The sequence below is a fragment of the Prunus mume genome, linkage group LG5 (genome assembly GCF_029339155.1).
Source record: "Prunus mume cultivar Tortuosa linkage group LG5, ASM2933915v1, whole genome shotgun sequence".
NCBI lineage: Eukaryota > Viridiplantae > Streptophyta > Magnoliopsida > Rosales > Rosaceae > Prunus > Prunus mume.
In genome coordinates, this window is record NC_142702.1 from 22,975,530 (window position 1) to 23,001,316 (window position 25,787).

A 25,787-nucleotide genomic window follows, 5' to 3' on the forward strand; every position below is an offset into this window, starting at 1 on the left:
AAGTGAGGAGGGCATATGCTTACTGGGAAGAAATACATTAATCTAAGATACAATCACTTTGAATGATTTATATTAATCTGAGTCCTTGATCAAATCGAGTGGAGACAACCATATCATCAATGTATTCATGTTAGTCGACTCTAAGACCTCCTCCAGTTATGTAGAGACAACTACCACTAAACTAAACACTAGTTGGTGTTTCTTTTCGGGTTTGATATTGTGATGATCGATCAATGGCTTGATTTGGCCAGGTAGATTTCATATACAAATGAAAATATCCATAAGTTCTTTATTTTTAGTTTACTTCCTTTACAAAAGAGTACGTAAGGCGGAAGTAAAAACTATTGCTGTGGAAATGAGGGGTAAATCAATGCTCTAACACCCACCAAAGATTCATTAGCCAAATCAGTACTGGTTGCAAACTGTATTGTGTTGTCTTAGGATTGTTTTCTACGTGAATCAAATCCTAGTGCACTTAGAGGGAGGGAAAGAGTTTGGCCTACTTTTCCACTATGATACCACCCTCATGTACGTTAAAATTCAGCTATTAGCAAGAGCTTAATTTATGCTGTCATCTTCATTTTGGCCTCCTACCTAGACAACAAAATCTTCATTTTTAAAGCATGTTTTTCCAATAGCATGAGGTAGGTCGCACACTTGTTTCACACACTTCAACCATAACATCCTTTTTTCTAATCTTCTTCTTTGTTTCTTTTTATTATTATTTTATTTTTATTTTTTCCATCTATTGGGTTTCAAATGAATGTCTTATTGATTAATCAAACACTAAATGCCTTTGCCAAATTAATATTCATTTGTTAATAAGTGGGATTTCCAATTGGACCCAACAAGTCCCAAAACTCCACGGATCGAGCTCAAACTAAACCTTTAGGCTCAGACAAATGGGTCAAGCAAAGTTTGGGCTTGTAGGGCAATGCAAGGTCCAAATAATAATGTAATTATTGTTGGCAACAATATTTCTGCGTTTGGCTCCAAAGATAATTTGGTTGGTTCAAATTAGAGAAGACCGATTCTCCACTAGGTAGCTAGCTAGTAGTAATGCCAGCAGGTGGAAATGGAACAGATCCATGTATAAGCTGCCTGCTTCAATGCATTGACCTCTGTGATACAATATAATAATTATTTGAGGGTCAAAGGAAATTATGTTTCACGAAAGATATTCAGAGACAAAGCAACCTCCCCCACTCCAGCAATAAAATGGAGAATAACATGTCAATTACATCTTCTTTTCTCTTTTGCTTTCTTCAAAAAAGCAACACTGAATCTGATGGCTCACTCCCCCACTTTGGCTGGTTTTTTTTATTTATTTCTTCCATCCCCACTTTCTTGACTTTGCATCTTGCTAATCTATACCATATATTTTATATGTCTCCTTGCTCATTTAGTTTAACAAACATAATCATGTATAGTATGTAATTGTATATAAGTTGGAAGAACATAACTTAGTGGGTAGTTCTACGACACTTTTTAATAATTTGGTACATATTATATATATATATATATAATTAATTTAGTGTTTTTTATATATATATAGAATTGTATGGTTCTTTTAATGCTAATTGACTTGTGTATAACTTAGTGGATACAATTTATACAGAAAAGAAAAGAAAAGAAAAAAATGCTTTAAGTGGGTAGCATATTTTGTGACTTTTTAAATTCGATATAGTCTAGTGTAAAAGGGTCTTGATTTACAGACTAGTGGTCTCAAGCTCAATCCCTTAAGAAACTTTGGCAGGTTGTGTGAGAAATTCCCCTCCCTACTGTGGTCTTAGGTTCTAACAGAGATTTGTGAGTATTTCTCCTGAATCATTTTATTGGAAAAACTGTAACTCTCTTAGAAAAAGAATTAATAATTGATCCACGCCCTCATATTCTTAGAAATATTCTAACAGAGATTTGTGAGTATTTCTCATGAATCATTTTTCCTTTTCAGTACTACTTTCTTTTGTTCCGAAAATATTGTGAGAGCTTAGCGTTGAAATATTCAAGAATGAAGAATTTTGGCATGTAGGGAGGAGTATATATCTTGACATGCACTTGATGAGACAACCACAAAAAAATATCTAAAGTTCTTGTCATGGTAAAAGAGTGTTTTACTTTTGATCAAACATAGTAAAAGAGTGTATAATTCATTAATTACTCGTTAACTCTTGGCTTACATGGTGACTAATGTGGTGGCCCACAGACTAGTTCGATTGGCTGAAATTTGATATGAGGCGTTGATGTGGTATGGGAATCCTCTTGATATCATACATGATGTCTTAGCCGAAGATCATATGTAATGGATTTTCCAATAATAAAACATCTTGGCTTACCTAGATCTTAATCGTTGTAAATTCATAAAAAAAATATATCTTCTTCTTCTAAATTTTGAATTGAACCAGGTTGTGGAGACGACTTATGAGTATTGCCTGGTAAGACTTCTGTAGGCTGTTTGAAGGGTGGAACCAACTGGAGAAAAGAGTGAGGACCATATATAATATTATGCGGTATACAGCACACACACACACTCCATGGAAAGTGAAGTCCAGCAACACATATGCATACATCTAATTCTAAACCAAAGAAAGGTTGGGGCCTACTGGAGAAAACAAAAAAAATAGGTATATATTTTTTAGAGCCGAAAGAGAGGACGACCAGTTTTTGTCATTCTTGTCCCCGATTTTATTATTCGACCAGTTATTGGAAGTAGATTTCCTATGAGAGGGTTTTGTGTTGTGTCCTGTGTGTGTCCTTGAACATATGTATACGTCAACATGGACATGTTCGAGAGCTGCCATTGGATGTTCCCAGAATTTGCCTTCCTGTAGACGACACCCCTCACTGTCGGTTTCTACTTGGGTGCTTCAAAACCCTAACTCCACCCACCCACGTGTCTCTGCCTTCTTCCACTCACTGTCTACGTGTTTTAACTCCTCACACAATATCCGAATTATTCCTCTCCTTTCTAAAATCAAATCACAACAGAACAATTTTGGTTACTTCTGCCTAACTATTATTGGTGTAGTTTTTTATTCATCTCTTCAGTGTTAAATCAAATGACGTGTATGAAAAAATTATGAATTGGGGAAATCAAAATATGAAAGAGAATGAATGTGATCAGCTACTACTAATAAATATAATTCCTAAATTTTCAGATATTATAATGTGAAATTTACATAATTTTCTTTTATGTAAGTGTCCGTAAACAAGAAAAATAAACACAAAACAGTTATAACATAAAAATTCTAACATCCTTTATTCAAATCCCTTCTTTTCCAAAATCGTTTGTATCATCCGTAACATAATTTAGAATCATATGATAAGCAAAGAATCTAGGTCCCTTATAAATCAAACGCCAACCAAACCAACTTGTGTGAAGGACTAGAAACCCCATGTCACATACGTTACAACTCCCCACTTTCTTATCTGATTGTTCTCAAAGATGAGGATGATATCATCGTCAATTGATCATCAATCAAGGGTCAAAGAAGCCCACTTTGATTGAAAATTACGAAACCCCCTGGTTGCACACCAAATAAAAGCCCACTTGATTATTCTTGGGCTGGCTTGTCTCTCTCTCTCTCTCTCTCTCTCTCTCTAACTCACACACACACACACACACTCTCTCTCTCTCTCTCTTGTTATATATCTCATTTATTTTCTGGTTGGTATGCGTTTTGCACTAGGAGTGTAGTTTATCAACGATGACCAACGTACCAAGGTCTCTGAGTTACTCTTCTCTAACCCTTTTCAAGCAAGCCATAGCTGCCTCAGATCCTTGGCCGTTTTCCTTCGTTTTCTTCTAAGATTTTCTAGGAGAAGATCAAAAGGGGACTAGGGTTAGGTTTGTTTTTGTTTTCCATCTTTTATTGCCTTTGTTTGCTGGTTTCTTTTCAGATATGGGCAGTGGAGAGAAGAGCCTAAGAAATTTCCATCTGCACCTGCCTCACCTTCACCATCATCACCATAGTCATCATGGTGGGAAGAAACAAGGGATCAGAGATGTTCCAAAAGGGTGCTTGGCAATCAAGGTGGGCCAGGGTGAAGAGCAGCAGAGATTTGTGGTGCCTGTGATTTACTTCAATCACCCACTCTTCATTCAGCTCTTGAAGGAGGCTGAGGAAGAGTATGGCTTTGATCAGAAGGGCACCATCACCATCCCTTGCCACGTGGAGGAGTTTAGGTACGTCCAAGGCATGATTGATAGGGAGAAGTCCCTCCACCACCCTCACCACCACCACCACCATCATGTTGTTGGGTGCTTTAGGGTTTGATTATCAATCAAAGATTGTGGCTTTTCCCTGTAAATTTGGAGTCTTTTTTTTTTTCCATAGTTTTTGTTTGTTGGTCCTTGTTAGTTGGAAGATGATGGCAAAGATGATGTGATGATGATGAAAAAAAGATAAAGATGAATGTGGCTTGCAATTGTAGTCACTTTGTTATTGTTAGGAATCAAAATGATGATAAAGAGAAAATCAAAATGCTTTTCTCTTTTCTTTTATATATAATACTTTTCCCTTTCTCCTCTTTATTCTATATTAGCATTTTTATTTTTTATTTTTTGGGTTTTCTTTGTGATAAGGGTATCATTGGTACAACTTTGAGAGGGAGAGAATTGACAAGGCCAAAGGATGGTAGGGTCAAATGCTCAAGGCCATTGCTTTAAGCCATAAATTGCTATGGCAATTGTATCTCTCTCAATCTCAACATTATATCATTATAGCTATATTTGATAGAAACTTCTCTTTACCAAGAAAGTGGTATTTAAAAAAGGAAATAAGCAAATGGAAAAGGCAGCAATATCTGAAATTTCTCAGTTCCTTTCTTATTTAAGAGGTAGGCAATATACAGTTCATATTGAGGAGTTTCAATAAATAGAAATAATTTATTTTTTGAGATATTATATGAATGACTGAGATATCCCCAACAGACTTCTATGGAAACTGGAAACACTAGTAGTGATGGGCCATAATGGAACATAGAGTGTGGACCATTCTCTCTGTGCTGCACACTGCTCATCACATCACTGAAAACTCTTTGGAATTGTGAGTGTATATCACTTCCCATTTCCTTTTCATTTTTTAAAACTAAATTTAAATAAAAAAAATTTGGTTCCAAACTTTTAAGTAACTTGTTTTTCATACAAGTGATATTAAGATAGGGAAGAATCGAACTTAACACCTCGGATTCAGCACTCGAGCTACAAACTTCCAAGTATTCGATGAAGTGACGTTGTTAATTATTGTATGGATTGGACCGCATTAAATTGAGTCAGTCTGGAAAGACTCAAGTGTATACTAAGAACAATCCAGAGAGAGGGAAAGAGGGAGAGAGGGAGAGAGGGCTGTTGGTGCATGACATCCACGTTTAATTTGAGTCAAACTTTGTCTGTAGATGCCAAGGCTCTTTGCATGTTTAGTCCCTGTGTCGTTCAACAGAGGAGCCAAACAAAATCAGTTTCGACCTTTTTCAGATGGTATTAATTGTTATAGGGTCATTAATTTAATTTAATTCAATTAGCACCAAAATTATGGCACAGCTTGGAAGTTAATGAAAGGCATAAAGCATGCAATCAAGGCCTCTGTGGGGTTTTCAGTTGTCAGATTCCAAATTAATTAATTAATTAATGGCTACGTGTAATATGTAAATAATAAATAGAATAAAATAAATATATATACAAGTGTGTTGCATAAGCATGCTCGATGGGTAGGGGTCTGTTGAAGTTAGCATGTCTTTCGTGTTTTTGTTTTTTGTTTTTATATTAAATAGTTTTGTTATGTTAGTGATAATGACAGTAGCTGAACTGATAATATATTTTCAAATTAACAATGCATTATCCAACTTATTATTTATTAATTTAACTGATTAAGATTTGTATGTATGTCTCTTAACAAGTTTAGGACTTTACCTCACCCGATTGATTTTTACAATCTGTACGTACGGAATGTGTTTGCAATAACATAGACCTATAGTTAAACTATGTTTATCGCATAGTTTTGGAATAAAATTCTAAATGTTTTTGTTTTCTAAACAATGCGATATTCTAAACTACTCTAACGTGCAGTGATGGATATCAAACTCGTGTGCCATGTACAGTAATGCAATGTGGCGAATTCAGTAAATCGTTTTGCATTGACAGTGCTGATAAGTACCTATATACTCGTTTCACCCAAAAGAAAAAAGGTATCTATATATCGCACAAAGAATTATACTTTGATAATCCTTTAATTTTCCAAAAGATAAAGAAACTCATACTAATCTTCACTCAAAAGGATTATTCTAATTCAAATTATCGGGTGATAATCTAACTGGTTTGATATGCCTATATGTATACTCCCACAAACTTCACAATCATCACTTGAGTTTCTGAGATTTAATTTGCAAAGATGGTGAAGAGTGGAGTTGCTGTGTTTTTCCTTCTTTTGGGTTTAGCTTTGACACAATGCATGGCTACTGATGATGCCAAATCTCCATCACCACCCACCCCAGCCTACTTCATGGTGGCACCCTGACCCTAAGCTTATAAAGTGCATGGGAGATTACCGTGCTGCTGCTGGAACTTGTTACCGTGAGGTCTGTGTGTCGTTCTGGACCCGAAAAGCCGCCATTCAAGAAGATTGTTGCAAGGCCATTACACAACTTGATGGAGATTGTTCCTCAGCTGTGTTCGGCAGGTTCAACAACCCTTTCTTCCAGCTTTTGTTGAAGGAGCATTGCTCAAACAAAGGAGGATCATCGGCACCGGCACCACCAGAGGCAACCCCCATCACCTCCAAAAGCATAAGATGTCTAGTTGAGTCTTAGATTAGGCTTTCTTTGAGTACAAAATTAGTCAAAATAGTAAGTGCTCTTTTTTACTTTTTAGTTAGTTTTTTGCCCTAGGAGTAAACAATCACTCAGGTGTAGCTAGTATTCTCCACTGTGGCATGTTTAGAGCATCCACAATGATGCTCTCTATTTCTTAGCTAAAATTTGGCTAAGAATATAAGAGCATCCACAATGGGCTCCCTAAACTACCTCCTTAGACAAATTTTATGGAGGAATGGTAAAAATGCAACTCCAACCACGCTCCCTATTCACCTCCTAAAATTGGAAGTCTTCTAGGAGCTCCTAAATCTGAGGAGAGAGAAAGGACTCCTAGTGGCTCCCTATAATTTAATGCTGCTTTATTTAATGAGTATTTCAAACCTTTATTTAATGCTAACCTTTTTTATTTTATTTTTTAATAAAGATGGACCAATCAAAAAAGAGTTATAGCATTTATGACTCTCCAAATTATGGAGTATGGTTGGAGTTGAAATTTTTTAGAGAACTCCTAAAATAGTTTTCTTAGAGCATCCACAATGATACTCTATAATTTTTAGCTAAAATTTGGCTAAGAATATAAGAAAGCTATTTTAGGAGCTCTCTAAAAAATTTCAACTCCAACCATACTCCCTAATTTGGAGAGTTATAAAAGCTATAACTCTTTTTTGATTGGTCCATCTCTATTAAAAAATAAAATTAAAAATGGTTAACATTAAATAAAAGTTTGAAATACTCATTAAATAAAGTAGCATTAAATTATAGGGAGTCACTAGGAGTCTTTTCTCTCTCCTCAAATTTAGGAGCTCTTAGAGGACTCCCTATTTTAGGAGGTGGATAGAGAGCGTGATTGGAGTTGTATTTTTATCATTCCTCCCTAAAATTTGTCTAAGGAGGTGGTTTAGGGAGCCCATTGTGGATGCTCTTAAGTTAAATATTTTAATATTCTTAATAAAAATTAATTCTGTTTAGTTATTTGCTCATGATCTTATACTAGTACTGCTTCATGATTCATGACTTGATATACCTAAATCCTGTTATCAACGACTTTTATTACTTATTTTTCACTAAGATATCTTGAACGATTGACGTGATCAAAATTGCTTCGTTGGTTAAAAAATAATTGTTTGTATTCAGAAACCAGTAATTTTGAAATATATAGCCATACCACTTTTTTTTTTTTTTTTTTGAATAGTATTTAAATTAGGTCAATAGAATGAATATGAATTATCCTTGATTGTGTACAATAACATGTCTATCTCTTTTATCATGTAAGGTGGTGGACGGTGAAAGACTAACTATGCTAAAAGAGAGTGAGAGAGAGAGAGTCCGGTAGGTTTAATTAGCCAAGTTTTTCAGTTGGTGCTAAGACTCTGCATTGTTGGTTCCTGTGTCGTTCCATAGAAGACCCAAACAAAAATGCAGTTTCGACCTTTTCAGATGCTATTAGTTATAATATATACTAAGGATATCTTTTATGAACCACCAAGAATGTTATGCTCAATGATTAATTTTTTAATGTTATATATAAATATATACATGAGAGTCTTTGATGAGTAGGGGTCCGTTTGGATTAGCATGTCTTTGGAGTTGAGTGTTTCTTTTTTTCTTTTTTTTTTTTTTTTTTTGCTTCCTTAATTACCCATAGCTAAGTAGTTTTCTTGCTCGTGTTAATGACAGTTGAATCGATAATAATCCACAAAAGATTACCTTTAGCATAAATAAATAAATAAACAACTTAAGAATTCTATCTAAACTTAGACTTTCATTTCAACTATGATTGACGATTTGCTCCTAAAGCTCAAATTAATCTTCACTTAATTAACTGCAATCTTTTGCTGGAAATGATCGATTTGGATACTTCCACAAACTGCACAATCTCTCACTCACTGACTCAATCACTCATATCCTTCACTTGAGTTTCTGATTTAGCAAACCAAAGATGATGATGAAGAGAGGAGCTCTTGTGCTCTACTTTCTCTTTTCTTTAGCTTTGACACAAAGTTTTGCTGCTTCTGATGCCAAAGCTCCTGCATTACCCTCGCCATGGTGACACCCTGACCCTAGCAAGCTTCAAAAGTGCATTGGAGCTTACCGCACTGCTCCAGGAACGTGCTACCGTGAGATTCTCGTATCTTTTTGGATACGGAAGGTTGCCATTGGGGAAGATTGCTGTAAGGCCATTGTAGAAGCTGATGATGATTGTGCGTCTACTGTGTTCAGCCAGTTCAACAACCACTTCTTCCAGATGTTGTTGAAGCAACAGTGCTCGAACAAGGAAGGCCACGCCAGCACCATCGCCACCAAAGGCAACACCGGCACCAGCTCCACCGAAAGCAACACCATCACCACCAAAGTCATAAGATTTCTAGTTGAGTCTTAGATTAGGGTTATTTTAGTATTCTTTTGGTCTTTATTAACATTAATTAAACTTTATTTAAATCGTTAGGTGGTGGCTGTGGTTGGGTCAAACACAGCTTTATTTAGTTCCCCTAACTGCCAAGCTTCCAAATTTTCTAAGACTTCTCCTAACACCGACCCCTGAGATAATAAAACTTCAACTATTGCTTGCAAAGTTGCAATGCAAAGGTCAACTAGCATGCGCAGCCAGCAGCTTCTCCAGTGTGGGAACACTCGTAGTATTTACTAAAAAATAAAAAAAATTGAATGTCTAATTTAAAAGTCGAGCAGATAGACACGTATAAAAAGACGTAAAAAGTCATCCACAAGCTGCTGCACATGAAATATTAGTAAAATGAATCAACATGATTGAATTGATGACACGGTTGGACCAAATGCAATGCACGCTTAAAAAAGGAGACCAGAATATACATCCTCTGCAAAAATCATATATTAAATCTTCGTTTTATAACCAATTAGCAGGCTTATAATCTGCCATTTGGGTTTTCTTTAATGGGTCAATTGTCAACTATCTGCAAACTGAGGGAATGAGCAAGGAGAAACTCATCAACTTTTTTCCAAAAAAATATTGGCTCGAAATTCCCAACTGGCTTGACTAACATGTTCATTTATACACATTTTTCTTTACCCCACCCCCCCAAAAGGAAACAAAAAATAAAATTCCCACAAATCATCTGAAAACCCATGAATCTAATAAGAAACTATATGTCGAAAGGCTAAAAAGAAATAGAAGAAAGAAAAGAAAAAAAAAAAATGAATAAAACTAATGGTGTCTGGTGTTGGAGCTGCGGACCGTCACACCATGCAAAAATTTTGTATATCCAAGGAAACTAAGCTTTCCATCTGCGTTTCTGATCCAATCTCTGAGGACAGAGTAGGCAGAAGGGCCAAGATTTAATTCCTGCAGTGACAGGGTAAATGCGATTGAGATCAAATCAGAAATGCAACAGAACTCAGCTGCAGAAAAAAAACATAGAAGGACTTCCATGACAATGAGAGAGGTAGAATTGGACATACTCTGGCCAATTCTTCGATCGATATGACTCGGTTACCCTCGCGTTCAAAATGCTCAAAAGCGGTAGAGGCTATCTGCTCCCAACCTTCAAGGGCCTCCAATTGATGCGTACTGATTGCGGCTGCACAAAATTCTTCGAAGTCCATCGCTCTATAAGCAAGGGGCTCCATCTGAAGTCAAATACAGCATGGAATTGAGAAACTGCTACTGAATTCAGAATAATATATAAACAAAGAAAGAAAAGATCAAGCCCAGAATCTTCTTGAAAATGGGAAGATCTAGGATAGGCGGCCAACCAAAAACTCATATTAGAAAGACAATCGTTTTTTGTTTATAGGGAAAGGCAGAGTTTGTAAGAATTTGGCCAAAGGAAAGTGACCTTCTGTTGCATTTCTTAAATTGAAATGACCTCAAAAACAGAAATGACTTACAGCATTTAGTATATCAAGAACCCTCGACTCCCTCATCGCCTCAGTTGAATTTCTTTGAAGAGCCTGCAAAATTCAATCTTCTAAGCATAAAATGACTTTTTTACAAATAAAAAGAACAAAAGGAAAAACACAAGTCCCTCTTCAAAATATATCTCGCTTGTACAGTCAAATTAAAAGCATTAGGAGTAGGAAATAACCGTTTTGAAATTAAGAAGAGAGACACGTTCATCGTTATCTGGTTCCAAAAGCATGAATTGGGCTCTAAGATATATCAGCTCATCCTCTGTCAGGGCTTTCGAAAGAGACTGCCATTACAACATGAAAAAACAGAAACACAATTTTGATATCCATCACAAAGGAATCTCAATCCTTGCTTGTTGCAATATAATAGACATTAATCTAGTGGCATACAGTTGAAAATGATTTTTCATACTTGCCCCGTGAAAAGTAAAAGATATGGCACATTAATAATCACACAACCTTAGACACAGGAAATAAAAAAGGAAAAAGAAGACAAAAGGGGATAAAAAGTCACGTAATTTACTTGGATTTAGCTACATGGAGAAAATGAGAGGAAATTAGAATTTTGCCAATTTTGTTTCTATGAGCCAACAGTCTCCAAATATTGCCTACTTTATAGAGAGAGTTTAAGAGACAAAACTAGAATTTTTCCCTTTTCTTTTCTCTTCCATTTAGAAATAGGAACCAAACAATGGAAAGGAATAGGGGAATTTAATAAAACTAAACATTGATTACATGGGCAATATCTTCCTTCGTGTAATCAAAGATTATCATGAAAAAGTTGAAGATACATTCTGCATTATCATAATAAATAAAAATGTAAAATTACTCTAACAGGAATTAATCATTGAGTAAAAACCAAAAGTAGAAGTTTTGGCATTCAAGAGCAGAGACGACTAAGTTAAATATACTACTAATAATCAGATGATATCCAAAATCTATTAAAGTGAAAAATGCAACGGGTGAAGGTAGCAAGAACCATATTTGGAAATGATAATAATACCTTAAGTGTTGCACGTTTGAAGGGCGTAGCATGGAGATATGATTTGACCAATTTGTAGATCAATATATCTAAAGGAAGGGGACGACTATCATTTCGCAGCCATGGGTGAGCTGCCAATTATGAGTGATTATTAGCTTTAAATATCAAATCGAAAACATTAATTATCATCACTTCCAAATAAGAATGCCAAAGTAAAATCAAGTTTTGATTTGGCAAACAGTATTCAGTTTAATGTCACTCATGCTTGTAATTTGTAAATAAATATTTTGGGGCATGCAACTAACAATCAATAAAGTTATGTAGCTGGAGATGTTTGGGATGATTCTATCACCATCTTTTTTTAGAGGAATGAATAAAGCTAGTTCAGCATATGACACAATATAGGTGGACATTTAGTTCAAATATGATGGACCGACTAGATGGCAATCTCCCACCCACTCCCTAATATAATTTTTATTTTCTTTCGGAATGTGGGAGGAAAAGACATAAAACCACCCATGCATCATTAAGCGCAAAGCATATCATCTAAAATTTCCACCAATTGGCTAATCTCTTAGGTACTTTAGACAGCAATGGAAAGAAATTTGCTTACCTAAAGCCTGGACAGCAGTCATTCTTTTCCTGTAGTCCTTATTCAAAAGCCTTCTTACGAAGTCCTTGGCCTCTAGAGACATAGAAGGCCAGGGTAAATCATCAAAACTCGGATCAGCTCTTAGCACTGCACGGAAAATTCCAGATTCCGTTCGTGCCCAGAAAGGTCGGCTTCCGCATAGCAGGATATAAGTGATAACACCAATGCTCCATATATCTCCCTCAAGGCTATAAGATCTATGGAGGACTTCAGGTGCAACATAGTATGCACTTCCAACAATATCATTAAGTCTTTCATCTGTACATATATGCATAAACGGATTAATAATAAAGAAAAGGTTTCCTCATATAATCTAGTAAGTACCAACGAATAAAGTCCGAAACAGCTCTAGTGGTCAAAGGGGCAAAAAGTATATTGAAATTGGACAATTGAAAATGTAGCATGTTGTCCACAGCTGTTCTCATAATATTATGGCATTTTTTGGTGCGAATAATCAAATTTAGTTTGTCTTAAAAAAGCTTGAAAAACGAAACAAATGCTTTATTTTTTCAAGAGAGGTAAGATCAGATAATTCATGTTGCATAGAATTGGATTGGACTTGACACAAATGTAACGTCATCCATAGGTTTAACCTTGAGTTGATAACTATCATCAAATTTATCAAATGCGGTCTAAGATTGACTGCCAAGTCATGGCACGATGTTCCATTTAATTGAAACATCAAATACTCAGGAAAATCCGAATGTTGTCCCTTTGAAAAGGAAAACAATAAATAAACCAAGTGGTACCTTGAAACTGCAGCTCTAATATATTTATTAAATCAAGGAGAATATTCAACTTCAACTAACGAGAGAGTAGCAATGATCATCAAAAGTTACCTGGTCTGATAAAGTCAGAAAGACCAAAATCAATAAGCTTCATATCAGTATCTTCACTTCTAGAAGCGAAAAGGAAATTCTGTTAAGCAGGAAAGAGAGAGAATATATTTAGCACTAAGTCTGGAGGTAGAAACAGATACGAGATTGTAATTAACTGAAGCACATATAGGTTGAAAATCGAAACCTCTGGCTTTAAGTCACGGTGCACAACGCCTTGAAGATGACAAAATGCAACAACACTTAAGATCTGCACAACTATATGTTTTGCATCTTCCTCCGCATATCTTCCACCTCTGCAATTAAGGTGAGTTTTTCAACACAATTCAGCTATGCAATGAAATGACTAATAATTAAATACTGGCCAAGAAAATACCTAGATAAAATTCTGTCAAGAAGTTCCCCACCTTCACACAATCTGGTAAGAGAACACAAATCCACATATGTCATACCCAAAGAGCAGGAGAAATATGGCATATGATGCCTCAACCAGAAAATTTATATACTTCATCATTCAACAATCATGTATGCAACACCAACCTAACTGACTATTTTCACTTAAATAAATAATATTTAAAAGGAAAGTATTAGTCAACATTACAAAACATAGATAACATAAAGAACGCCTGACCCTCCAAATAAAAAGGATGAATAGAAAACAAGGTATACATACTCCATGACTATGTAAACATTATTGGCGTCTTCACATGCATCATAAAATTTTACAAGATGCTTATGCCCAGATAGAGCTTTCAATATCTTCACCTCTCTACGAACATCTTCAATTGATATTGCTGTCGTCATCTGCCAAATGAATTTGGTAAGAAATAAATACTATGCATTTAGATTGGGTAATCGATATTTGCAAAGTTTCACACCATTACAGTTAAAGAAATTTGAGACCTACAGAAAAAGGAAAAGGAATATGAGGAAGGATGACAATTGTCCAAATCACTTGTACACAGGTGTTATCATACTTCCCCAAAAGCACTCCCATACAGATTGTAGACTAGATACATTTCCAGCTGTAAATTGCAGCTTCTGACATTGTAATAGATCATAATACTATCCCAATTATAAATTACCAATTTTGACATATGTAAGTAGATATCTGGGTAAATGAAAGGGCAAGTTGTGTTCTGAGGAGAGTTAGATGCAAATAACTAAATTTGAAAAGTAAAAACAGTTTACGCTCATAATGCATGCAAGACCTTCGATGTATGACACTTCATTCAAGACCTAGGATGTATGACATTGAGGAAGAACCAAATGTACTTTTGACTACTCATTTCAGAAACTTAAACAGTTCTTATTCATTGATTACAATAGTTAAGATACATGGAAGATGGGAAATCGAATAATTACGATTTTGAACAAAACTGACGCGTACCTAGTTTGGGGACTTCGATGATTACGTAATCATTACAGAACGATAATTATCATGCATTGATGCAAAAAGGGCACAATGACACGTTAGCTAAATTCTGCAGAGATGGCAACGTGGACGCAGTGAAAAACGCAACGTAAGATTCTAAGGACGTTCGAGCTGAACACATCATCTTCATGCTGCATATCCCACATCATTGTGGGATACTGCAAACAGATCAGCCCTTATCTTTTCTTCTTCAGTAAGAAATTAATATTCAGTATCTAGTTCATAAATTCTGTTTAACCAGAAGAATTACCATCAATGTGGTTTCTCTATATATGCATTTTATATGGTTCTTTTCTTCTTCTCCATGCATTACATTTCCACAGCTATTTCGTTTCTTTTCCATTTCTTATTAAATCGCAATTGACACCACCTGATATGAACTCAAAAGTGGTTCCCTTAAGACAGAGCCATTCCAATCCCTATACGTTTCCCACTACAGTTTCGACATGATAATAATGGAATATCTTCTACATAAAGATAACACATTAAGTTCCCACTATACCATAATTTATATATAAACAGGATTTGCATTTCATAAACAACAATTACTTAAAAACCAATGAAAGGAATATACAATTAATAGCATAGCTCGATTGTACCTTGGCTTTGGAAATGATCTTAACAGCCACAGGCTGGTCCTTGAGCTCGCCCTTCTTGCCTTTACCAGAGCAAGTATGACCAAAATGCCCTCGCCCCACCTCCTTCCCTAGCTCATACTTAGCTCCAAAATTCTTCCCATACCCGAAACTCTTGTCCAGCAACTGTTCCGGTTCAACTCCGTGCTCCTCGGGAATCGGGCTCTCCTTGGGCTTACCGAACCGCTTGGCTAGAGACGCCTTTATATGCTTCGCCGGAGAAGGAGGCGCAAACCTCCGCCGGAAAAACCTCCCCGGAGTCGACGACCTCGCCGGTGACGGCGATACTCCCGCTGGCAAGGGGCTAGCCGATACGCCGTGCGGGTAGGGGCTCGGCCAAGGGCTAGGGTTCGACGACCGGGCCGGCGTGTTTTTCACGCTGACGACGCCGTTCTGCGGCGTACTCTGAGGTTGGTGCACGGAGGTTGTGATGGTGGTTACGGTGGTTGCGTTCGGCTCATTTTCAGTCGTCGGAATAGTCTTGCCGTAGCACTGGCCCATCGTCGAAGCTCACTCCGGCGGTGTATCGGATCACGAGCCCAAGTCAAAGTCCGCACATCTGACGGCCCGTGTCGAATCTGAGTCGACTCTCGCCGGCGAGAGACGACAAAATGAGAAAATGAGAAAATGAGAAATTTGAGATCTACGGCGAGAAAACGATAAACCAAGAGAATGAAAGAGAATTTGAGTCAGGAGAGAAAGAGAGAGAGAAAGGAAGAAAGGAAGCGAGGGACTGAGACAGAATGAGTAGGGGCCTTCTCTGTTGAGACACAAGGAGCCAAGTGATGAGAGATTATAAGCTACTCGCCTTAATACAAAGAAACGAAATCTTCGACAGATTCTGGACCGACAGATTTGAATAATAACACATGGATGGTCAAAATCAGAGTTTGAAAATGATTGCTTCCCCTAGACGAAGCATTTGAGAATGAACGGTTGGATTTAGCATGCTAGTATACGTTCTACGTGCTCTACAATGTACGCTAGTTTTCTCACTCCTTGTGCTTCTGTGTGCAATTCCTTTTGATTTTGTCTCTTGCTTCTTTGTTTGCCTTTTTTGTAATATTTAAATTCAAAAAGGGCTTTTCGGGAAAGAGATGAGAAATATTCTGTGCGGTTTGGTGTACGGTGTTTTTAATGGACCTGCTCAGCTTTGACTAGTTAATGATGGTGGGTGATTAAATTTACCCCGTTTTGACAGGTGGCAGGCTAGTGAGGTATCTAGGAGAATTGTCGTTCAAGGTGTGCGTAGCAGGGGATAAAAAATTTGGAAGCGGATTTGAGTGAGTCAGAGCTGACGAACATGCACAGCCTGGTCCGAAGGTTCGAAATAGGTGGCGATCCGGTGGGAGACGGAAGAAATGTGAATGCGCTGTGCCCCTTTTTCTGCCGTTGATCACCGCCTTCAGTTAGTTGACTTTGATTAACTTCATTAGAGTACATCACTGTAGAGTGTAGAGATAATTATGCGGTAGCTCTAGAGGCGAGGAAAAAAAAGGGATAATTAAGCAAGTTTAATGTAATGAAAATTGCAAACCGGCCTAACCCAGTTGAAAAGGATCTAGATTTGTAGATCAGAAATTTCAGGCTCGAACCCAGATTTGTTAGGGTCTTGAAAATTACAATCCAACAATTTGTTTACAATACTAGTTATAGTCAGGTTAATTAAATTATTGAGAAAATGGCACTGGTGTCCTTGTGATTATATTTATATTTCTTCTTCAACTTCTGATTCTTTCGGGTTTGTCAAATCCTATAATCCCATTGACCAAAATAAAATTCCTATCATCTTAAATTTAAATTTAAAATAAACCCATATAAACCCCATGTTGTTTTTAATCTATATTAAATCAAAGTCATTTTATTAGTGGTATTGAGTCTTTATTTTGTTAGATAAGGCTATTAGTTCAAATCTCATAAGTAGGAGAGTTTGGTATAAATAAATGTGGACATTTGATTAGTGAAATAAGAATAAGTTGTCTTTGTATTGCTTTGCTTCTTGCGGTTTATTTTTCATGTTAAGAAGTAGTTGAAGTCATAAATAACCAGTAACTGAGTTCTGTATTGTGCACTAAAATAGGCCTTGCTACAAAAATGAAACTCAAGTATTGTTATAAACTAAAATAGGCCTTACTTTTGTTATGAACTACAAATATTGTCGAATTCTAAAGAAACTCGTATTATATTTTGGTTGAATCACAAGTTTTATTTTTAGGTAATGTTTTGTGGGTTGGACTGAACTGGACCATTTCAATTAAAGTGAATGAGAATCTTGATCGTTGTTTGATGAACTTATAAATGTTGAGACTAGATTCATTGAATTAGAGTGGTGAGACAGATAAAGATTCTCTTAGGCATAATTATCCTTGTTGTATAACTCAAACAATTAGAATAAGGGTTGCAAAACATGAACATGTCAACTTTCCACTTACTCCCACTGGCCGCAATATCTTTGTCTAAGAAGACGTTAAGTAAAACTTGTGGTGATGGGATGAACAACCCTCTTATTGCATCAAATTATTTGACTTGCTCCAAAGGCTTATACACAAAAGGACAGTGTTTTTAGACCAACTACTTTATCCAAAACGCCATTGAGTACACCATGAGAAGACCTTGGAGGTTCAAAACCACAAGCCAACAAATAATCAGAGCACAAGCAAATAGCTTTAGTAATGTCATTAGAAAACCTACCCTTGTGGCTGTATTATATAATTAGACTCCAATATGAGAATATATTAGGTATCTACATGATTTACTAACTGCATTACGCTTCCCAAAAGTACATTTTCAAACAAAAACAACAAAATTCACAACAACCAATCACATATTGCATACATTTTTTGAAATTAGGGTCGACCTTGAGATTCTGAAAGTCCCAAATGAACCCTCGAGCTGAGACTCCTCCGACCTACATGTATTTTACATGGATAAAGAAAAAGTCAATTACTTCCAAAATTTTGTTTCTGTTATATCTTAGAAAAATGAAGACCATAATTTCAAATAATCAACAATTTTATATATTTAGGAAGCATTGCCATGGGTCACGTTGACTTATTCTATCAATCAACAACTCAGGATAACTACAATGCCTTTAAATTTTAATACGATGTCCGACCACATGACTTAGAAGTTAGAGGGATATCGTGGATGTTGTAAAATACTAACTACATAATACATTTAATTACGTCAATAGTATTGTGTATATATATATATATATATATGGATACAAAAGAGGACATAAAAAAGTGAGGGATAGAGCCTCCCCTTGTAATTTAGATTATCGCTTAATGAGGTTCGAACTTGAGACCATTAGTCTGCAAATTAAAGTCATTTTCTATTAGGCTATTAGGCTAGACCCCGTTGAAAAAATATACTTTATTGAAAGTCTTGAGTACGTATGTGATTTGACCAAATAAAGAGTACCATGTGATTTGACCAAAAAAAAAAAACAAAAGAGTTATATGTGATTCGACCAAAAGAAGAGATGTATGTTTTATATATATTGATAAAATATATATATATATATATATATATATATTTCAATACAAGTGATAGTCTAATCTAATAGGAAGAGGGGGGATTTCTCATACAGACATATTACCAAGGTGTTATAAAGATTCGAACCGAAGATAACTTAAGATAACATATATTAATACTATTACAAGTTACAACTCGAAACCATGAACCCTTACCTCACAACTAATTTCGTTGAATTCAAAAGGCCTAGTGCCTGGGCAGGAAAAGAGGTTGGTATGTATAGAAGCAAAAGGCTTTAAGGCTGCCAAAAATAAAAAATCACCCCACAATGAATCAAGGTTGGCTTCCCCAACTCATTCGGTTTGGTTTGATTAAAAGAAGTGGTTGGTTATTTCGTTTAAAAAACAATTAAGCGATTTTCCATATTGCTTTATGCATGTCAAAGGTGCCATAAATTTAACAATAAATAGGGAAATTTTGAATATGGAGAAATTTGAAAGAAAAATAACTTCTAATTCAAATGATTTAAAGATGTTATATTTTGATATTAAATGCTATATATCAATGTGTTGGATAAAAATAATAGTAAATGGTGAGGATCAATAAAAAAAATTGCCAAATGCTTAAATAAATACATAATTTGAGTTGGTTCAATTCAATTTTTATTGTTGTCAAAGTTAGGTAGGAGATGGGGGAATTCATACACAAGGATACCATAAGGGATTGAACCTAGAACCACTTGGGAGCACACTAATGCCTCGTTTGATGGCCCATATAGGACATGATTGGATTTAGCTTTGTATATTCGATTGGATTGGTTGAGACTGGACCAGACTTTGAGTATGTTGTGTTGATGTTATACCTACTTTGGACTAGACTAGATAACGTAATAATTTTGGAAATTTTGGAAAACATAATGGCAAAACATAAGGGGAAAAAGAAGTTAAATTGAACAAAAGAAAACATCGATTGTATGAAGCTATGAAACTTGAAAGATTCACCACAAGAAAATCTGAACATTTTCGAAAGAAGAAATCAACCTCATATCATGAATAGCCATGGCACACCACACAAACACAACATGAACCTATATATATACAGCAAAAGGCAGAGAATGGTGAAACATTCAAAATATCAGAAAATATCATTGGTTAATTCAAACATTAAGAATTAAAATTATTAATTAAATGAGGATAATATGGTAAATTCACACTTTTTTATATTAAAAAAATTAAAATTAAAAGAAAATTCAGATAATGAATCCTATTTTTATGGAACGCAACTACCCATTATCTTTTTTAATTCTAAAATAAATTTTAATTTTTTTTTTATAAAAAGCCTATCGTAGGCAAGGAAGCGCGTGCAGAGAGGTTAGTACCCATAAAACAAACAAATCAACCCCATATTGTGAGCTTTAACAAGACCAAAACGACACCCACATTTCCCAAAACCAAATCCTATTTACACCCAAACAACAATATGAGATCAGCACGAAAATCCCAAATCACAAAAATAATGACAAAAAAACAAAAAAAATAAGAGAGAATAAGATGAAAAAAGCAAATACCAGGAGATTGCAGATTGAATTTGACAGAATCAAAGAATTTGAGCTTATTATCACAAAACGTCCCTGACATTTGCGAAACCATCAGATTGCATCTTTAAAGTTTTTTTGTATCACTCATGGTCCCTAACGTTAATATAGGTGCTCTTAAATAGTCTGTTTGTTAAAAAAATCGTTAAATCCCTAATTTTATGAGGGGTATTGTCAACTCCCTTTTACCTCTCACGCTTCAAATATATTTTCTCGTGGTCATCGTCAACATCATCAGACCTATTTCTACGCTTTTTTTGAGAAATAGGGCTTTTCAGTCGTGGGAAATTGGGCTGTAAAGCTTATGCAAAAGTGTCTGAGATAAGATGGATGAGGCAAATGAGCGTTGGGAGACCGAGACCAAACCTACATTTGTGCACTTAGGGGTCTTGGCCAGGTGTAGAATCTCCATATCCAAGCAATTGGAGATGGCAGCAAAAGGCCTACGTCACGATAGAGGCAGACGCACGTTGGGACAAGAGGGTCTAACGACCCCTTGGACAGCTGCGGCGACCTCTTGTGTGCACACCAGGTGCTCGATGAAAGTCCCAGCTTGTCTCGAGTCTATGATGGCTCTGTTCCACGGGCGAGACCGAACGCACTGAGCTTGGTAGGGGTAAGGTAGTGGAGCCTCCTTTAATAAGGTTTTCTAAGTTGCAGAAGAGGCACTGTGTGCCTAGCAAAGAAGATGATGCTTGGCTTGTCTCAGTGCCTGTGCCCTTATAAACGAAACACACCGTTTTGTTACTAGCCTCCTTTAGTTAAATGGTGGGTTTAGTGTTCAACATTTGGCTGCCCCTTGTCATTGTCGATGGGTAGTTTTGGTTTTATCGGTTTTATGAGGTTTGGCTTCATGGTAATGGGTGAATTATTTATAAACTTTATCTTATGGGCCAATATAATATAATAGAAGATTATCTAACAAACAAAAAAACTATTTTAACAGTCAATATAAATATATATAAATTTATAAATATTTAAGTAATGTTTTAATTCGATAATGCAATAATAATTGAGGAATTTAAAACTTCTAATCTAACCTTTGCATGATAAAATTTTAAATTCAAATAGTGTTAATTTGTTTTGTATTGTATTGTATTCCATTCACTTGTGATTTTTATTTTTATTTTTATAGAAAAACAAAGCAACAACAATTCTTGAAATAATAGATAAGAAAAAGGAAAAACTCTCTAAATTTTTTTTTTTTGGAACATTTACACTATGACCCATTGGGTTATGGATCCTGGATCCGCCATTGGTCACTGACCTGAAGCTTTTCTAGATGGATCTCAACCATGAAGGTGAGTTGCTCTGCTATCACCTGGAGAAGCTTGTCCCAATCGCGAAAGCACCTGAAAAGTTTCAGAGTCCTCAGATTCTTCTTTTTTTCTCTATTTTTTACTTTTGGGCTTTATTCGTCAAGTGTAATAAAATAACACAGGGATTTTTGTGGCACTAGTAGTTCTGGGAATTGGGTTTTACTGCCAACGTCTAATGCATTGATTCTTAGTTAATTTTTGTTTCTTTTTTGTTGTTTTTTGGTGTTGCAGAGTACAAATCAGAGTAGTAGAGAAGCTTTAGAGCTAAGACTGAAACAACAAGTCGTCGACAAGTGTGATCGCAGTATGCTTTTAGCCACGACGACAACATGCCGGCAGATCACAGAAGATTTGTCGTCGACCTCCATCCGGCAGTTTGCAGCCGTTGATTTGGGCTTGGAGCGATGGTTGTCATGGCAAAACTTCTAGGCAAAAGTGTTTGGAAGTGATTTTTTATGGAAGTCATGTAGGGGTTAATGTGATGGAATTGAACGTGGTTGATGATATAAATTGAATGTAGTTAAATGTGTTAGTTTATTCAATTTGTTCAACGTATGTTGTTTACAGTTCAATTTGTTTATGTTATTCCCTTCCATTTTCACCCCTTACCTCTGGCAATTCCAACAAGAAATGGTTCCAAATTGGAGGCAAACAGGTCTGAGTCATTGAAGAGGTCAAAAGGATTGATTTGACGATTATACCTCTAGATTTAACAGTTTTTTTAACTGATGAACTATTTAAGTGCACCCATATTAACGTCAGGGACCATGAGTGATACAAAAAACTTTAAGGATGCAATTTAATAGTTTCGCAAACTTCAGGGACGTTTGTGATAATAAGCCATGAATTTGAGATGGCAAGAGAAATGAGAAGGGAGAGAGAGAGAGGAGAGAGACGAAGGCAAAACCATAGAACATATGATGTGAATGAGGCTGAGGGAGATGACGAGGTGCTCACGTTCGCAAAGATGAAAAGGAGCTCTTGTTCGTTGTAAACCCACGTCTGGGGTTGGGTGCCAGAGCCGTAGTTATTTGGGACTTGACTCCAATGTCCAATATCCAGTCTGTGATACAATTAAGTTCATTAAACAACATATTGGATTTATGTTTATTTTAATAGTGCTGCTAAATGAACCATAAAATTTACTGAGTGCACTATACTATCAAATTATTTATTGAATTATTAATTTACCCTAATATAAAATGACCAAAAAAGATATATTGAATTGTGAAACAAATATAATTTTAATAAGTACATCATACTCACCAAATCCAACTCTAATCAAACGTAGAGAAGTTTTCGTTTTTGCTTGACACCGACGGCAAACAACACAATGAGCATTGTCAGTAGTGCAAAGAGGTGTCATTGAATGTTTGTTCACTTGCCCCTTCCTTTGCCAACCAACAACCCTCCATTGCTACCCAACAACTCCTCCATTAGACATGAAGGTTAAAGAAATTATTGAGAGACCAAATCTAAAAGTGGAAGACCATCTAACTATTCATAGCAATCATTGAAGATATTAGTTGGATCTAAAGTTCAAATATAAGAAGGCATTTGGGAATTAGTTTTCAAGTTTTCATTTGAATCAAGTTTGCAGTAGCTATTAGACCCATATGGCGTGTTGTCGAACCAGTTTGAACAAATTCGTTATTTGAAGACTAAATCAAAAACCCATTAAGATGAGGAAAAAAAAAAGGAATTTGTAGAACAAGTATTTGTTCAAATTGACACATTTTAATTTGAAGAACAAAAGCATTATAAGAAATTAAAATATGACGTGGCAAATTAAATGTGATATAGTGTATTAGGGTGTACAAAGAGTATTTTTGGTAGTTAAATAGGGTGTACTTAGTTAATTTTACATTTTGATTTAAATGTTATGGTGTACTTAGATCATAGGGTGTACTCAGTTAATTTTAGAGATCGTTTAACATCACTTCTATTTATTTTAATTGAATATATCCAATTCAATTTAGCCCATCAAATATAACCCAAAAATTTGGGCCAATCTAATTACTATTTTATTAATAGTTGGTTCGATTCAATTCAAGATTATTAATTTAGTATAAAAAATAACCAAACTGCTCCAATAAATTTTGTTTGACCGGCCTAAATGGTCGGATGGTTTTCTCGGCTACTCCCTGACCAGTCGAGATAAATCCTCGCTTATGTGGTTTTTTCTTTGGGTTGGGTCAATACTTGCTTATGTGATTTTGGTTCAAAATTGGGGGGCAAAAGTTGGGTCAAAAAATAACTTGGTCTTGGATTTCAAAACTTGGGCTTCTATCAACCCAGTTTAAGTTGTACGGTCTAAAAGCGGTTGATCCATTAGGAAGATAAGTATAATTAATGGCAGACCAGTTACAAATTGATCATGTCATGTGGCTTATTGCTGGTCAAACTAACTTCAGTCTTCTTGTTCATCAGTCAGCGATCAAATTGGGCTACTTGATCCGGAAAACCCTAACATTAACATGTGCCAGTAGGTCGCCCCTTCCTTCGATTTCATGGTGAAACATAGACTATGATATCAATTGTTGAGAACTTATAATAGAATTTGTCCGTAAAAATCAACTTTTAAAGGGAAGGATGCCCAAGAACTCTTAAACCACTTTAGGATATGTTATTTTTCCAATGCGGGATCTTGAGTCCTAAAGTTTATACTTTTTTCACCGTCAAAATACATTGTTGAGTAACCCTATAAAGAGCATGTGCATTTTTTTATTTTTAAAATCTCATCCATGCATAGTGAAGATTATGATAAAGCAACAACCTAACCATATTTTTCCTTATATGCATTTGAATATAAGAAGAAACTTTTAACTTAAAAAATCCATAAATATATGAAAGAATGAGTTGAATTAATTTCTAATTATCTTAAGGTTGAATTAATATAGAGGACGATTAGTTAAGAAAGATCATTCGAGTTGTTGTGGTTCAATTGAGATAAGCCATTACACAAACTTTCACCTAATTGCTCATATGAATAATATTTGACCTTACAAATCACGTCAGCCGTCAGTGGATGCTCATACTCGATCAGATTCTTTGAGTAGCTTGAAAGCAACGCAGCATCGCACACACAACACGGCAGGACCAATATAATATATGCTTCTTCTTCATCACTTCCTTTTCATTCCTTTCTTTATGTACTGTTTCTTTTTGCATGAGCTTCCTCCACCTCCTTTCCAAATTAATATGCTTTAGAAGCAAGCATATGATTCGCACTTTCAATTAATATAGTAAGGACAGTTTGGTGGACTGTTAGCTTGGATCAATCATAGTAAAAATCATTATACATTATACAGGGAGGAAGATCAAACTCAGGCGTACTCGGTCGTACGATAAATGGCAGGAACTCTACTTTGGCCAATCGACTTAACTCATATAAGCACTTATATCACATCATATTTTTTGGACATATACGTATGAAGTCCATAAACTTGCTTGAAATGGCAGATCGTCTTAAAGGCCTTTGTTCATAGGCCCACAGTTCCAGTACAGAATTTACAAACTTTTGGGAATTAAATATATCTTGAGAATTAAAATTTAAAACGCAAGCATAAACTTTTGCTCATATGGGAACTTGATTATGAATATGAAGAGGTTTGTTTGTTAATAAAAGCGTATAATGATATACAAAAAATTATATTGCTATGCACCGATGGAAGATGGACATGGACAACATGTTACTTGTTCACTTGTGATGAGCGAAGGCTGTGACAAAACAAAACTGTAAGAAGCAACACATGTGAAAGCCATTGGATTGGTGGTGGGGACCATGCAAGGCCCACCGTTGGATTGGATCAATATCCTGCGGTAACACAGTAATGACAGATGCCTGCATTTGCATGAGATGCATGGGCTTGTTCACGTGCCACACCGTTTTCCACAATTTGCATTTAATAAGAATTACCCCACACTCAGGCCACACCATATGCTTTATGGACCAAACCTATGGTAAAATATCCTTGGGCTTTCACTTGGGGTGTATGACCCAAAAAATAATTTAGGCAAAACAAAAACAATACAACAAAAATAGTCGGGAGAGTTTTTCTTGTTTAGAAGAAGTTAACTACGTGATTTGAACTCGAGATCTTTTTCAATATAACGAAGACACTGATGTTTTGCTAGATCAAATAATTATCCGTAATTGGGA

At 35.8% G+C, this 25,787-nt stretch overlaps 2 protein-coding genes across 4 annotated transcripts; one reads left to right on the forward strand and one right to left on the reverse strand.

The window, feature by feature from the left end:
• Positions 1 to 3,596: 3,596 nt before the first annotated feature.
• LOC103332155 (auxin-responsive protein SAUR32) lies at positions 3,597 to 4,534 on the forward strand. Its single transcript, XM_008234858.3, has one exon. It carries the CDS (start codon positions 3,903 to 3,905, stop codon positions 4,275 to 4,277), a length of 375 nt encoding a protein of 124 aa, XP_008233080.1. The 5' UTR covers positions 3,597 to 3,902; the 3' UTR covers positions 4,278 to 4,534.
• A 5,222-nt stretch (positions 4,535 to 9,756) lies between these two features.
• Positions 9,757 to 15,994, reverse strand: LOC103332154 (CDPK-related kinase 3). 3 transcript variants are annotated; one of them, XM_008234856.3, is made up of 11 exons: positions 15,200 to 15,994; positions 13,839 to 13,969; positions 13,542 to 13,583; positions 13,353 to 13,461; positions 13,169 to 13,247; positions 12,291 to 12,587; positions 11,699 to 11,808; positions 10,872 to 10,979; positions 10,675 to 10,737; positions 10,246 to 10,413; positions 9,757 to 10,129 (listed from the first exon to the last, which is right to left on the reverse strand). In XM_008234856.3, exons 1-11 carry the CDS (start codon positions 15,734 to 15,736, stop codon positions 9,992 to 9,994), a joined length of 1,782 nt encoding a protein of 593 aa, XP_008233078.2. In that variant the 5' UTR covers positions 15,737 to 15,994; the 3' UTR covers positions 9,757 to 9,991. The 3 variants fall into 3 exon arrangements, 2 of the variants coding, with proteins under 2 accessions (XP_008233078.2, XP_088908939.1); XR_016127152.1 differs by having other exon boundaries at positions 9,899 to 10,129; positions 10,246 to 10,393; XM_089052813.1 differs by lacking the exon at positions 9,757 to 10,129 and having other exon boundaries at positions 10,245 to 10,393.
• Between the last annotated feature and the right edge of the window lie 9,793 nt (positions 15,995 to 25,787).

Coding starts and splice junctions, on each gene's coding strand:
- LOC103332155 (XM_008234858.3), top strand. CDS start 3,903: ATGGGCAGTGGAGAGAAGAGCCTAAGAAATTTCCATCTGCACCTGCCT.
- LOC103332154 (XM_008234856.3), bottom strand. CDS start 15,736: ATGGGCCAGTGCTACGGCAAGACTATTCCGACGACTGAAAATGAGCCG. Junction 12,588..13,168: donor TTCTGACTTTATCAGACCAG/GTAACTTTTGAT, acceptor ATATATGTACAG/ATGAAAGACTTAATGATATT. Junction 10,414..10,674: donor TTCTTGATATACTAAATGCT/GTAAGTCATTTC, acceptor ATTTGACTTCAG/ATGGAGCCCCTTGCTTATAG.